Source organism: Ixodes scapularis, unplaced genomic scaffold (genome assembly GCF_016920785.2).
Source record: "Ixodes scapularis isolate PalLabHiFi unplaced genomic scaffold, ASM1692078v2 PGA_scaffold11__112_contigs__length_91849675, whole genome shotgun sequence".
Classification (NCBI taxonomy): Eukaryota; Metazoa; Arthropoda; class Arachnida; order Ixodida; family Ixodidae; genus Ixodes; species Ixodes scapularis.
The window spans coordinates 34,110,371-34,126,377 of NW_024609837.1; the positions used below are offsets into that span (position 1 = coordinate 34,110,371).

At 44.2% G+C, this 16,007-nt stretch overlaps 1 protein-coding gene across 5 annotated transcripts in view; it reads left to right on the forward strand.

The window, feature by feature from the left end:
- Window positions 1-211: 211 nt before the first annotated feature.
- The window catches only part of LOC8037558 (E3 ubiquitin-protein ligase NEDD4), a 37,895-nt gene continuing 22,099 nt past the window's right edge, over window positions 212-16,007 (forward strand). The window contains exons 1-8 of one of the 5 annotated variants that reach the window (XM_040503574.2): window positions 212-651; window positions 7,730-7,821; window positions 12,393-12,480; window positions 12,576-12,614; window positions 12,927-12,980; window positions 13,797-13,903; window positions 14,645-14,744; window positions 15,720-15,898. In XM_040503574.2, coding sequence (XP_040359508.1) covers window positions 613-651; window positions 7,730-7,821; window positions 12,393-12,480; window positions 12,576-12,614; window positions 12,927-12,980; window positions 13,797-13,903; window positions 14,645-14,744; window positions 15,720-15,898 — 698 coding nt within the window. In that variant the 5' untranslated portion in view covers window positions 212-612. Of the gene's footprint in view, window positions 652-7,729; window positions 7,822-12,392; window positions 12,481-12,573; window positions 12,615-12,926; window positions 12,981-13,796; window positions 13,904-14,641; window positions 14,745-15,719; window positions 15,899-16,007 lie in introns of all 5 variants that reach the window. The other 4 variants (XM_029973112.4, XM_029973113.4, XM_042288882.1 and 1 more) reach the window with 4 other exon arrangements.

A 16,007-nucleotide genomic window follows, 5' to 3' on the forward strand; every position in this document is an offset into this window, starting at 1 on the left:
ATACGTAGTCTTTTAATTAATTTATTTGTTTTAAATACTTGTTTTTACGGGTTTTTTTTAGTTTCGAGCACGTTGTTATTATAAGAATTACATAACGAAACTAGCGTTCACTAGTTTCGTTATCGGGTTCTACGGAGCACGCTGCTCAGCGCGTTATACATAAAAACAATTATGATATATAGAGAGAACCCTGAAACCTTGCTTGACTCGTAATTATAGGTCGTGCAATGTTTTCCAGCCTCGATTAGCCGCCCTGATCGATTGCACGGCGCCTGAAATCGGTGTCTACAGTCTCCGCGACACCTACAACGGAGAGGCGTTCCCAGCAGCTGCTGCTGTTGTTGCCTGCTGGGCAACGTTGCTGCTGTATCTCGTGGGCAGAGCACTCATTTCGGAAATACGTCATGGCTACACGGAAATTTGTGCTCACAAGCCGAAGGAGGTGCTAGGATTATCCCCGAGCGTAATGTGGTGATGCGCTTGGCCGTCTGAACCCGGACCCGAGCCCCGTTAAAGGGCAACACAGCGCTCCTAGGTCTGCGATCTCAGTCGGGCGCCGGGACTCCTCAGAAAAACAGAGCGACTTCGGGAAAGCTGGTGGTTGCGGATGGCATGGCGGACGCGGCCACTGAAAACGGCAGCTCTGCGGAGGTAAGCGACCAAACAGTCGCTTTCAGACGCACTCTATCGATCTTCGAGCCGTGGTGTGCACCGTGCGACGAAGCTGACGCGAGCACCGGACTTGTTTCTGTGGTGGCTGTCGCGGCATCGTGGTGTCTGTAGTACGAGGCGGCGAGCGGGGCGGGGTAGTGTACGGTACGCTTTTTACGGGCAAGGACACATCGTCGTCACCCGTTCAGGGGTTCGTCAACAACCCGCGTTCTTTCTATCTACGGCGCACTACAGCTGTTGGAAGTCAAGGCCCTTCGGCTGTCATTTCGTCCAGCATCTGAGGCATATGAAGCGCTTCAAACGCTCGGTCGACGTACCCCCTCTGCGTCGCGCTTCGGTCGTTTCAGCTGATTACAGCATCGTGGTTAGGCATTCCGCCGTACCTGTGTCTGTATCGCGTAGCTTTTGGTAGTCTGAACGCTGGTGTCCCCTTTATCTTTGGATCCATGCTTTAACGCTTTATAGTCACTAAAGTATGCTTTTTGTTTTTAAGTGGTAATGTCCCAAGTACCGACCCTACGCGCTTACAAGTGCAATGTACGATTAGCGAGTGGTAAGAGGCCGCGAAACTTGTGAAATATTGGTCAGACTATTATTTTTTTTCCTACACTAATTAGTTTTTATGTTGCTGAGTTTTGATTGGTCTCGTCCAGATACGAACAACCGATTTCACTCAAAGCCTTTGAGGCACCAGCACTTCAAATTTGTGATTTGTTGCCTCCTTTGGGTTTTGGCTTGTACCTCCTGAGGTAAGCCACTACCTGTGTATACAAAGAGTGTGCCTTCTAATAAAATATGCAACAGAAGATATGAAAGAATAATACAAGAAAAACAGAGAGGAAGAGGTGGGGGGTAGGGGGGAACTTGGCGAGATAGAAGACTGCAATCTCTGCACCGAAATCCATGGGAGTAGCTTTTTACGGCGCTGGGTGGATAAAGAAGCGAGATAGGCGGCAGCCTGCCTTCTCTGAAGCTCCCTGGACGCAGTCCGCTCTCCGCGGAATGTCTGGCTGAGCAGAACGACAACACTGTTGGATCTGTGCGACCATTGGGTGCCCACTGGCTCAGTAATTACTACTGATCTCTATGACAGTTGCTGGATCGCGCTTCCCTGCTCTGGGAATGCGGCCTCCGGACGTCCATCTTGGGACACGTGAAATCACCCTTTTAGAGCATTGCGGAGGCTGGGTGGCAGCATGCTGAAGTCGCGTTTTCTACTTGTTCGTTGTCATTCACCGAAGATGGTTTTTGAAACCATCTTCGGTGAGAATCGCCTTTGAGAACAGCTGACAAAAGTTTTTGAATGCGTGGCACCGCAGGACAAAAGGCACAACCCGTCGAATGCAAGTCTTGCCGGTCTCGCGGCGTGATCAAAGCTTCCTTGGCGAAGTGCTGCGTCTCTGTGCCTTCGCATGCTTGGATACTTATCAAGGATCGATGCCGTGGCAAAGTATTGAAGGTGTGTCGCGTGTAGATGTCTTCCGGATCGCCCAGCTGTTCTGGAGAGTTGCTAGCAATAAAGGAAAAAAATCAGTGGTTGCTATTATGCACGGTTAATTATGGCTATGTTCCAAATCTACTTGAATGGATCACATGACAGCACAAATAGAGTAGTCTTGTGCTAATAGTGGTTTTGGCCGAATACTTTCAATTTGAATATTGAATAGTTTTTTCATGCCTTTCACTACCATTGCATAATGCATAGATGAAAACCCACCTAAACTTGTTAAGGTTGTTCCACTTGTTCATTTATGAGCTAAGTTTAATCTATCTATAGTAATGAACTGTGACCTCAGAAGGTCTAATGTCTTGGGACGGCAAGGAAACGACGGATTTGACGTAAAATGAATCCTATAGAGATGGCCAACTGTACCCAATTGAGTGAATTTACAAATCTTGCTATATAAAATATTCTTTCTTTAATCTTGAGTTAAAAAAAGAATGAATTGCGCATGATGAACGCAGGTTGTAAAGGCATCTCTGCCTAACATAGTACACTCTTGCATAACAGTCAGTTTAATTTTGAATCTTTTACTTCAATGTAGATATACACATTCACAAAGTTACCATTTATTTTCATATACAGTCTGCACGCGTGCACCATTCCGCTTTGAATGCATGCTTTTCTTCCAAGCACGCGATTACGATATTCATACTTTTCCAAGTGTTTATCGCGGTGGGTTACCCCGTTGAGTGCGCTTCTTACCGAGCACCAAAGTAATGCAAAGAAGCAACACCCGTAAAGCTCGCTTCCGCCAGAGCTGTGTGTAGAGAGAGTTTGGTCAATGGGAGGGCGAGGGCAGAGCCAGGGCGTGCACCTGACGCAGAAAGAGGGTTCGACATGCTCTCTTGGCCAACCGGAAGCCGAAAACGAATTCCCTAGCGGTTCTAGCGAGAAACAGTTTTAATCATAGTTTAATGGTTTTAATAAGCGTAAGAGTTAAATGTAGTAACACTTCATGGTTGAAAATAGGGTGCGCATGATGTTTCGATCAAGATCGTGTAGAAAGATCTAAGAAACGGATGTGGCCGCTCAACGCCGTTTTGCGCGGACAGAGTGTGACTGCTTGGACGGCGGATTCCTGGCCCCTGGTGCCTGGGGTACAGATTATGTCGATTGTTTCGGTAGTCGCACTCTTCCACCATGATTTTGGATAACCGTGATTGAAACATCACGTGCACCATATTTTCATTCACCGAGAGTTACTCCGATGCACTTGTTAGGTTTGTTTCTCACGACCACCGCCAGGGTATTATTTCCGGCTTCTGGTTGCCCACATTCGAATTTGTGAAGACACCCGGAACACGCCCAGCCTGCTTTCAGCCAATGGCGCCTCCTCATTTGTCTCCTATACTTCCCAATGAATGGTCAAACTCTCTACATATACGGCTCTGGCTTCCACAGGTATTGCTTCTCTGCAGTGCACGGGTGTTCGGTAAAAAGCACACTCAACGGGGCGAATTGCCGCAATCAACACTTCGAAAAACGCGAATAGTGCAGTTCTTCTCGAAGCGAATATCGAACAGTGTGTTATTTTCTAAATTTCGAATATACGCACAACCCTAAAATAGAGCAACGCTGTGGAGGAAAATAGGTTTTTGAATGCGAAAGTATGAAACAGCGAGATCGAAATGTTTTTAAACGCGGCCCATATGGTTGTCTGCAATCTGTCGTCATCGTCGTACCCCCTACCCCTTTTTCTTTGCCACTGGATCAAGCTCGTTTCTGGACCACGAGTGCTACAAGTTACAAATACTTTCCTAAGAGTAAAGCAAAACGCTGCTCTAAGGGCACATACATCTTTACGCACGTTGCACTCACAAAACAAATCCACACGGCGTCCATTCTTTATTGTTATCCACGCGTGCGAAGGCAGAGACGCGTCACTTCGGCATGCCAAGGAAGCTTTGATCATGCTGAGAGACCGGCAAGACTTGCATTTGACGAGTTGTGCCTTTTTCCTGTGGTGCTGCGCTTTCGTAAAAATTTCCACATGTTCTCAAAGGTAATTCTCACTGTGTACACAACGTTTAAACAAATTTCTTCGGCAACAATGACAACTGAGCAGAAAACGTGCCTTCAACATGTTGCCGCCCAGGCTCCGCAACGCTCCAAAAGGTTGATTTTCCGTGTCCCAAGATGGCCATCCGGTGGCCGCTCTTGAGCTGCAGCGACCAAGCGAGGATGTGCGATCCAGCAAATAGTCGTAGAGATCAGTGGTAATTACTTTACCTCATCCGCTATCCATCGCCTTGGTCCAGCGGTGCAGTGAAGGTGGGCAAGAAAAAGTGGTGGACCGTAGTGACATCTAGACATGAATGGGTGGATGCATAGTAGTAACTGTACACATTTCATTGGGTGGTAACTTGTGGCACCTAGCTGACATGTTTTCAACCTGTTCTCTATGGCTTCTGCCAGCAAGCAAAGCTCTCCTCTGGCTGCTTTATTCGATGGGAGAGAGAGTTGTTAGCCTGATATGCAGTTGAGTAGGTAGCATTCCGGGAACAAGTGCCACTTCATGAATCCTTTAGTAGTAACATAAAAATGGCTTCTTTGAGTTGCCAACTGCTTTACTTGCTCATGAATCATGGAGGCCTTGACTTTTTTTTTTAATGCGAGAGCATTAACTGTTTCATGGAGCGATGGTGGCGTTATCTGATGTCTGTAGTAGCGAAAATTGACACCTAAATACCGCTTGGCTGTACGAAACGCCACCTAATTGTACCCATTGGCTGAGTGAAACGGCACCTAAATTCCCATTGGCCGAGCGAAACGGCGCATAAATTCTTATTGGCTGCAGAGCGGACGCGCCTCAGAAATAAAACACAAAGAAAAGCACAGCAGCGCATATGCCTCTTCACAGAAGCCGGTGGAGCACTCAAGGTCAAAGCAGACGCGCCTCTGAAATAAAACGCATAGAAAAGCACAGCAACGCAAATGCTTTGTCACGGAAGCCGTTGTGAAGCCAGCGAGGTTCGCCGTGCCTGCGCAGTGGGGGAGCTTGATGTCACCGCCGGAGCGCTGTGTAAAAAAGGAAGACGTGGCACACTGCCTGTAGGGATGCACTACGTGTAGAAATGCAAAAGCATTCCTACGTGTGAACAGTCTTAAGTGTCTCTGCTGAATTTTTTCCTCTCTAACTATAACTGGGCACACGTAGCAAGCTTCAGGCTGCTATTATGGGTATATACATCTTTCATGTTCCTGTCTGCTTATTCTTGCTTAGAGGTTCTAGCACAGTGAGAAACCACTGTGTTAGATATATCTTTACTGAACACTGCAGCACATGTTCCATTCCTTGTCACAAATTCTAATTAGCTCCTCCATCTTAATTGATTCCTCTCATCTTAAAACATTTGTCATGCCAAACTAATTTTTCGTAGTCTGGGGTACTGTGCATGGTAACTAGTATGGTAGCTTGTTTCTGTTATTTCCATTTATACTTCATTTGCTTGTAAATTTCCTCCGCCTTTCTTCATGTGGGCTGATTGCTTTTCCAGCCTTAGCTTGTGTCTCCTTGATTATAATCTCAAGCACTTAGTTAAATTGTTGGTTACTTTGGAGATGTCTCTTGTATTTGTGCCGTTTATTCATCGTCATCATAATCTCTTAGTTCTGAGAAAGCTCTTTTTTCTATAGTTAGGGCTTTTCTTTTTTACCTTGTGATCCTGTATGCTTCCAAGGGTGCTTTGCTTCATTTAAAATTATCTTTTTGATTTACCGGGAACATTGGCTGCTTCACTGATCTCCCCATCACAACCTGGAAATCCCCTCATTTCACCTCTATCACTTTTTCTGACGAAACCCACCATTTACTTATCACTTGGTGTTCTCACGAGTTATCTTGATTGCGATTTTTTTTTTATCCTGCTAGGTTATTGGTGTTCAAGAATTTTGTTTCTTTAGATTTGGTTTAAATCTGCTTCATTTCTCTTCTCAGCATGTCATTACACTCATCATGCAGTCTTTCCTTTCCACTTGTCTGTATACTCAATCCTGAATTTGCTTTTGCAACTGTGTTGCTGAACACAAGATTGCTTTCTTGTGGCGAGATTTTTTTGTTTTATTCTGATCTGTCAGATTTGATTCTAATTCACTTGTGGTTAGCTCTTTGTGTCCAATACTCAATGCCCAATGCTCTTTGCAGAGCACTGGACATTATATTTAGCTTGAATAGTAACCAGTAGATCACGGCCATTGGAAAACTCTCATAGCACACTTCCTGATGCATATCTATGAACCCATCAAACGATTTGAAGCGAGTGTTCTTGATCTTAGGATCAGGACTTATTGGCCGACAGAAATCAAGTGTCGTCTGTTTTGCACACATTATGTGGGGCCATTCTGCCTAGGGTTGCCACCTGCCCGGTTTTTGACCGGCACGGTCGGTTTTTTGGATAAAGGGCCGGTTGTCAATCCGTATCTAAAACTGGCTGTCACTTGCCTTTTTTTTTTTCAGCTACCCAAGTGCAATTTTCTTTCCTTTTTCTTTTGTGGAGGGGAGGTTGTTTATAATTATAGTCTAGACCATCAGTGTTATCAAGTATGTAGGCATATGCATGGTGCATTTTTAAGCTAATTTTGTATACAATGTCCTGGTCTCCGAAATTGTTTACTTAGCCTCAAAGAAGACATCACTTTTGGTAAGCAGGCGTGTTTACGATTCAGTGTAGCACGTAGCGAGTCTTTGCGATTTACTGAAGGAGTTCAGAGAATGGCGAGCAAGACATCACTTTGAATTCGAGGACACAATCCTTTTGTAACTCATGATTCGAGAGGTATGAAGAGATGCTCGCATTAAACGCATTTAAGAGTGACCATAAACTTTCAAGCCATAGGCTCGTGCCAGTGATCATGATCTTTAACCGCGTTCACTACCAAAACATCCAAAACCAGCAGTTCTTGAAAATAATAGGTTTATGCTCGAAATCTGCTTGCCCAGTATCATGCTCAGTGTCTTGGAGCCATTTTTACTTGAAACATTATTTAATTCGCTGCCATTTCTATGTAAACAGCAATAATCGGTTCTCCACCTGTTGCACAGGATGAGTGTGAGAGATTTATTTTTGGAGCTTTAATTTTGAATTAATGGTATACATCTATGTATGTTATTAAGTTCAGTGTTGTGTATTCATGTACTTACATGTGCTGTGATGTAATAATTATAGATCTGTGTCAATGGATTTCACTTTGGGAAACTCGTGTCAAAATAAGTTGAGCCTCTGTATCAATTAAGACTGTCAACACTGCTTGTTTCTTTTTACCAGTTTAATCTCGCATAACTATGCCCCCTCCCCCCCCCCCCCCCTTAAAATGGTGTCTCTTTTTTTTTTTTTTGTTGTTTTTTTTTGTTTTTTTGAGGGAAGGTGGCAATTCTAATTTTGTTGCTTGTATGTTATCACTGTGGGGCACAGCACGTTACTACCTACGTTACTGAACAGACACCACCACAGGATGCCAGGCAACTGCTTAATTTACCAGACAATACACAATCTAGTAAACATCCTGCATGGCAGATCGGTTTACAGCAGATGCATGCTACTGCTTGTCTTGCAGGAAAATGCGAACCAGGCCGGGCACACCAAATTGCTCCGGCTCCGCATTGTGGCAGGCCACAGCTTGGCGAAGAAGGACATCTTCGGTGCTAGGTAAGTCTAAAAAACTGCACTCCCAGCGATGTGACTGCTGCATGATTTGCTCCTAACTGCACCAAAGTGCTTACCCTTTTACCTACATGTGAGGAATTTGCACCAACATTGCGGCAAAACTTAATTTCACTCAAGTAATACTGATCCCCACATAATAAAAGATAGGAAAGAGCCACAGAGCCCACGCGGGCCTGCAGGAAGCAAGGAAAAGCCCACATGTCACAGACGACGGCAGAAGGGCACTGAGCGCGACAACGCCGAACAGAAGGGTGTGGACCAATATCTCGCTTGTATTTGTGTGTGTGCATGTTGTTTAATCCCTGTTCCAGTTTGATGAATAAACATGCCATTTTTATTCCTGCTATTTTACGTCATTTTATGTTATCTGCAACGCTAAAACCAGAATGCATATTTTCCGGGGAAAAAAAAAAACGACGTATTTAGCTGTATCCGATAAAAACGGAAAATATGCGTTTAAAATAGAAACCGAAAAAAATATGCCAAATCTTAAATAAAAAGCGAAAATGCCGAACTCTAAACATGCTATTTGATTGCATTTCGTACCAAAGAATGACTGTACTCGGAAGTTTCGCAATAATTCTCATGTTTGTGGTCTGCTCTGGCGGCTTGCTAAGTTTCATTGAGTGTGCTTCTCACCGTGCACATGTGTACTGCAGAGAAGCGATAGGTGGGGGGAAGGCAGTGCAATTTGCAATTTTGCTTCATTTGCTTCTCCGCAGTGCACTAGTGTGCTAAGGGGAAAGCACTCCTCCGTAGCCAGGCATGACATAATTTCTGAATACAACTTCGGCTTGTATATATGATAGACTGCGATATCCTGGTGGTAGCTTTTCCCATTCAAGATTTAGCAAGGGTACTTCGGTAATGCAAAAAAATTTATATGCACTCTTTTCTAGGTTTACTTTTTATGTCTAGTTTAGTTTTCACTTTTATATAGGTGTAAGTAAATTACAACTAAATTGGCAGAAGCAGTGGATGGAAGCTGGGGAAGAACCAGTTCAGAGAAATTGTTTTAAGAAGGCATATTAATTGTTCACTTGCAAAGTTTGTTATGTAGTAGTTCTATATGCAAAATGTAATTGTTATTCACAATGAATTGACAAGTTCTTTGTTATTTGCCTGAATTATAAATTTCAGTTTTCTTAGAGCCTCTAGAACTTGAAGGAAACATTAACTTAGGTGCTCAAAATTATTGTGTTCTAAGCTTACTTCAGTGGGATTCAGTACCTAAAATAATTTTTCATCGCAGTTTGTGCTGTACTTAATCAGTCATCTTCCTGTTACCGTGCCTGGTGCTTCTCCACGCTACTAAATGCTAGTTTTGTGTTTGAGGGAATCGCTCCTGCTGCGCAATCATTGCTAACAAAGGGTTGCACGCGAGTGAGAAGGCAAAGTAGACGTTGCCTTTTAGTTGAACAGGCCGACACATTAATCTTAACATAATACATGCAGTAGTACGAATGAAAATGAAGTGCACGCTCGTGCTCCAGGCGTTCTTTTTGCTGCTCCAGGATTGACTTTTGATTTCTCTGAGAGCCGATCCAAAATGACTCCCCAATCACATCACTGCACTTCTATCGTAGAATAGATCTGTGATAATCTCGCAGGGTCATAGTGCAGATCCATGTTCGTTACCCCTTACATAGCATGTTTCAATAGTCTAACATGATTATAGTATGGATCCACCATCATCCCGGGAGGGCAGATAAGCAACCGAGAACCTTTATTTGAGCTTTACTGTCTCTCGTGTACATTGAAGACCGGTTCAGACACTGCCCAAGTGCATTGCCTTTCCTTGTAACCGTTTACGCCATCTCTCGGGTGACCGTGGAACGCTTTCGACCTGGGTACATGTTTTCATCATTTTTGATGCGTCATTATTTTACCGTGGGCCCTAAATAATTCTGAGAACGTTGAGAGCGACCGCTTCTCATAGTTAGTGCGTCGATTTCAGTTTACTTATGGGCAGTTCCGGAGCTACCTTATTATCTATTTATTATTTATTTATTTGAATAATAATGCCGGCCTACTTTTGTGGGCCAAGGCATGTGAGCACATATGTGACATATACAACAGCACAGCTCTAGTTATACATGGCTTCAAAAAACATAGTTGAGAAAAAGTAAAAGACATATAGTGCAAACGCTTCCCAATAAACAGGGGTAACACTTGGCAAATGATTAGTCAAATGGATTTAAAACTCCATCTAAGGCGCTGACAAATGAGTCAAAGGTGGCACTGCCTGTAATGTTGTGAGGCAGGCCATTCCAGTCTCAGACAGTTTTCGGAAAGGAAGAGTAGTTAAAAATGTCTTTTCTACATTGAAACTCTCGAAGAAGATTGTCATGCTTCTGCCGTGTGACTCAACTAAGATTGTACACCAGATCGTTTTCGAACTTCATTCCAATCTTATTGTGTATTAATTTATACAAAAAATTCAGACACTTCAGTTTTCTGCGGGTCGATAACTGGGTTAATCCGGGTAACGCATAAAAGGATGACTCAGACGTATGCATGCTATATGCTTTATATATAAATCGCAGTGCCTTTTTTTTGCACTCCCTCAAGTTTGTCAATCAATGACTGTGAATACGGGTCCCATAAAATGTCAGTGTATTCCAATAATGGACGAATCAAAGTAGTGTACGCAACAAGCTTAGTTTCCGGGGTACAATGTCGCATAGTCCTTTGAAGACTCCACAGTTTACAATATGCTTTTGCGATAATGTTCTGTAAGTGAACAGACCAGCTTAAAGTAGATGTGATGATAATGCCCAAATATTTATAAGAAGTGACATTTTCTAATGGCACTGAGTTTATAGAATAGCAAAACAAAATTGGAGACTTCTTTAGTGTTACTGTCATTTGCACACATTTTTTTACGTTCAAATCCATCTGCCATGCTTGACACCAGGAAAACACAGATTGTAGGCTACTGTCCAAACATAATTGATCGAAAGTGCATGACACTTTAGCAAACAAAACACAGTTGTCGGCGAAAAGACGGCACCGAATCCCGGTCTTATCTACACGCAGACCATTTATAAACACTAAAAAAAAACAAAGGACCGAGCACTGAGCCCTGGGGTACTCCTGACATGACTGGCAAATCCAGAGACTCCGCTTTCCCAACAGTCACATACTGTCGACGGTTCGTAAGATAGGAATCATCTCAACGTAAAAGGTAATCGTTATCGAGTATCTGCTAAAGTTTGAACAGTAGTTTCCGATGCGACACCCTGTCGAAAGCTTTCGCAAAATCTAAGAAGATAGAATCCACTTGGCCATCGTTATCCACTGTAGCATCAAAATCATGGAATGTGTGGAGAAGCTGAGTATAAGGGTTGAGTAACCACGTTGGAGCCCATATTGGTCTTTTACCAAAAATTCTGCAGATTCTAAAAAAGGTACAATGTGTTTAAACAGAAAATGTTCAAGAACTTTGCTACATGTGTTCAGGAGCGAGACAGGTCTCTAATTCGAAACACACTTTTTATCTCCACTTTTATGAATAGGCACAACTTTCGCTACTTTCCAGTCTTTTGGAACTTCGCCAGTTTTTAAGCTGCAAAAGTATATTTCATAAAGATACTTTGCACTCCATTCCGCATACCTGTGAAGGAATGCGTTAGGAATCCGGTCCGGGCCGCATGACTTTTTTTGTCCAGCCGGAGAAGGCTATCAAAAATACCATTTACTGACACTACTAAGTCGCCAATTTTACGATGGTCATGAGTAAATGGTGGCATTATGAAATTATCCTTGGTATAAACAGTAGAAAAAAAAATGATTCATTTCGCTTGCTATACTCAATTTATCGGTGAGCGTGTTCCCGTTGTGGCCAAGTTTCTTGATAGCTAAATTTGTTTTAGTCAAATATGCGTAAAATTTTCTGGGGGTTTTCCCTGAGGAAGATGTGCACCTGAGTACCTGTAGTTGTTGGCGAAGGGAAGGAAGCATACTTTTTAAAATTGCTTGGTACCTTTCAATACGGTGTACATATTTTATGTTTCAGGTGTAAAATATCTCGTGTAATCTAAGGACTCTGCTTCTTATTTCTTGAACGCTCCGGAACAAATCGGTCAATACACGATAAGACAACATTCTTAAAAAAAAGTCGTAACTTATCAACACATACACCATTCTGATTGCTTATCTCAGAAAATTCTTCAAATGCCTCTTCTAACATATCAAGGATGCCAACATCATCTGCCCTAGTGAAATCCCGGAACCGTTTAAACACTTTAGTACTGCTCGTATTTTGCCGGAAAGATAAATCAGAAACAACTATTGCATGGTCAGATATGCATTTGCAGATACATTTGATATATTAATATTTCTGGCAATGGCCTCTGATAAGAACACAATGACAGACTGAATGGCACCAGTCTGCCATTGTGTCCCCTTGTTGTGGGGGGTTACAAGAGAACTGTACGCACTCAAGTGCACCCAGACGCGAATGTTTGAACCAGCCTTTAGTGACTCTTGCAACTGTGTGCAGCGGTTGCACTCCTGTACGCGGTCGAGTGACGGCGTGTCCCCTCTTTCAGTGATCCCTATGTGCGGATTGACCTGGTCAAGGCAAAGGGGGATGGCTACACAGTTTTGGATTCCCTCTACACCAAAACAAAAAAAAAGGTGCGAGCAGATCTGAGTTTTCTTTCTCATGTTGCTTTTATTTCTGTTTTCGGAGATCTCTCTGCGGGTTCTTACGCTCTCTCGTTTTCTGGCAGACTCTACATCCAAAGTGGGATGAAGAATTTGTGATCAAGGTAAGCTGTAGTCCGGGGAACGTAGCACAGGCTCGTTTTATTGTTACGTACCGTTAACGGTGTTTCACGAGTCATTTGTTAACTAGTGCACACCATCCAGTGCGTTAGCAGTGTATCAAGTTTGTGTTTATTGTTTGGCAGGGAGGATACAGAGTTTTCAAGGAGATTTGAGAATGTGGAACAGCGTTGTTTGGAGAAGTTGTTTCTAGAGTCTAGTAAGACCGCTGGGCTAATTGAGTCATTTTGTATCCGAGTTGTATGTCCATTCCTTGTGCAGGTTTTGACCTTGTTTTTTGTTTGCCGTTTTTTTAGGTTGACCCTCAAGAACACAAAATAATTATGGAGGTGTTTGACGAAAACAGACTGGTGAGTGTTTCTCTTAATTTGCCAACATTTTGGAGGGAGCCGAGTCTACGGTGTTCTTGGAATAGGGGTCATTTTGTAGTAATTAATTCTGTCACTACTAAAATAAAAGGCTGAACAGTGATTTGTTAGGTGGCACCACTTCACCGTTCTGTGAAGGGCGCTCATTAGTTTTAAGTGAGCATTACATTATTTCAACATAGACGGATTCGTTCGGTGTACCATGGTATTATACAAAGATAGCTTGTGAAACTCCTAGTGACTCAAAATGCAGAAACTCTTAAAAAAAATAAAAATTAAAAAACAAGGTAAAAAAAAAGCTTTAGAAAGCAGAAAAAAATTGAAGGCAAAGGAGGTTTGATGGAGCAAACATTTCATACCATACGATCAATTTGCTCATGATCGGGAGACTTGTCTGCTTTTGCAACATACATTGAATAGAAACCTTCTGACAACCTTGAGTGTCGGCCGTCGTGTTTTTGAGAGATTTAAAGCTCGTTCACACAGTTACATTTGAGTGCGACTGCAGCCACTTGCACCTCGTTAAGACTGCTTGCGTCGAGCTGTTGTTTTTGGGACACTTATTACGAGCCAATGGGGAGACACTGTGCTGCACGGCGTAGTGCAGTGTGACATGGTCGATGCAAATGTGCGGATCAGTTTTTAGTGTTTACAGCCCTAAATTATGGACTTAGCTCGTCCCTGATGAGGCTATTTTGTACCAACATGACAGCTCCCTGTCGGGTTCAACTGGGCGGATGGCAGTGGCTTTTGTACTTTTTCGGTTTTCTAACACGTGACGTGTTGTCCACTCTGCAGACTCGTGATGACTTTCTTGGTCTGGTGGAGCTCTCGCTGGCGGGACTTCCGGTGGAACAGCCAGGGCGCCACATACCGCACAAGTATTATCTCCTGAGAAGGCGTAGGTGAGCTCAACTGCTCGGATTTGCAGAAGCGGTCAACAACAGCTTTGTCGGCCATTATAGTTTACGGGTCCTTTGATTACTATGTCGAACTGGGCAAAGCTGGTGAACGAGGGACTTAAATTAAAATTATTTTTAGTCAACAAAGGACGGGTCTCCTATTCTGCCTTCCCAAAGGCCAGAGAAAATGAGTTACTTTTACTTCCTCAGCAATTTCTGTTTTGAATGCTCTTTCTGATTTGTGGCTGTCGGTCAGATGGAATGCATCTAACATTTATTTTGATAAATGCCGACAAAAGTCCGGAAGTTCCATTACGTGGACAACCAAGATGGGGCGCATTGTGATCCGTGAAATGTCACAGATCTCAAGCGACGAGACAGTGAAGAACCGGAAAAGCTACAGGTTTAATGGGGAAAACTTGCAACGTAAACTGAAACAAGAAATGTGCTGTACATATTGCGACAGCTACGAAATTGCGACTAACCCCGAAGCGGCGCAGTTTGCTTGGGCTATGTTCAGGAAGGCTCTAAACGGGAACGCACGACGACAGCCGAGAATGAACTAGAACTTTCCAGAAAGGTACCGGTTGGTAAAGGAACTAAGCCGGCGGGGTTCGAACCACGCACCTTCGTGTTTCAGCCGCGTGCGCCGCCAACTTTGCCATAACTGGTCTTCGAGGCACAGGTGTGAACAGCAGAGAGAGCATGTGGGGTTGGTGACACGAGGATGGTTCTTTCCAGCAGCAATAAGTCCCGGGTGAAGGGCCACCTGCAGGTCTACCACGCCTTCCTGGCTGAGGGGGACGAGGCGACGCAGGAAAGCACTCCTCACTCTGCCGACGAGGTGAGTGCTGTCTCTCCTTCCTCCCGTACTCTCCTGTCGGGTAGAAGGGCGAGGCTGCAAGTTCATGCCTTGTTGCAATGGTTGTTACCCTTCAAACAAGCTACAGACTGTTGGAAAGAGAAGCATTCGAAACATTATGTGAACACCGTGATGATGTCATCGGCGTGACGGTCATCACATGACTCCCCGACATCATGTGAAACTGACATCATGGTGTCACATGTTACGTTAGACCGTGACATCATGTCACACCATTACTTTACATTGGATCTATAATTTTTATGCATTTAGAGTGCCCTTAGATTATACCGAAGAGAGAGGAAGTTATTTCTTGGGCCCCGCGAATAAGCTACAGGGTCCCCCCATTTATATGTTGCCGGCGGTCGGTATAAGGGACCAAAGTTCCTGAGCTCGATGTTGTTTTAAAAGGAGATGCCGGTTTTGGAAAGTGTAAGTTCCTGAACTCGACGTTATTTTAAAAGGAGATGCCGGTTCCGGAAAGTGTCCAAGAAAATATGGCATCTAGCAATTTCTGCAAATATTGTGCATGTATGGTGCTGATAGCAGACATCTCTCGAAAATTGCTTCGAACCCTCGGGTCGAGGGCTGTCGTAACGGGACACAGCAGAAGCCATATTTTCTAAATTCAAGGCACATGCCGTGAATTTCCGGCGCGCGTGTCCATCTTCAGTTTGGACATTAAAAAGGCAAACAGCACGGCTTTCCTTCTCGCCTCCTCGCTGTCGTCCCTTCCCCTTGTTTTGTGGGGATTGGGGGACTTACAACAACGGCAAAGGCCTTGACTCCCCCCCCCCCCCCAAACATAAGAAAAATGAAGGCGTATTGGAGTATGGTGTATGCCGCGAGTTTAGAAAACACTGCTTCTGCCCTGTCCTGTATGGACAGCCCTTTGAGTAACTTTAAAACGTAAAACTTTGACATTGTTTGCTCGCCTGTCGTCCGTGCCCCCCCCAGGGCTGGGAAGTGGTGGACCCCGAGGAGGTGCCCCAGGGAGCCAGCCAGGGCTTTTCCGGGACGGAGACGCCCCCCTCGCCCCTCCCCTCCGGCTGGGAGGAGAGGGAGGATGCCTGCGGGCGCATCTACTACGTCAACCACCTGGCACGCACCACCCAGTGGGAGAGGCCCACCCAGGGGTGAGGGACCACTTTAGAGCACTATAGTCACTGACGAGGTGAGGACGGCAATGAAGAACTGCAAGAGTCGCAGATCTTCACAATGAGCATGCTCCCACTCGGTTTCATA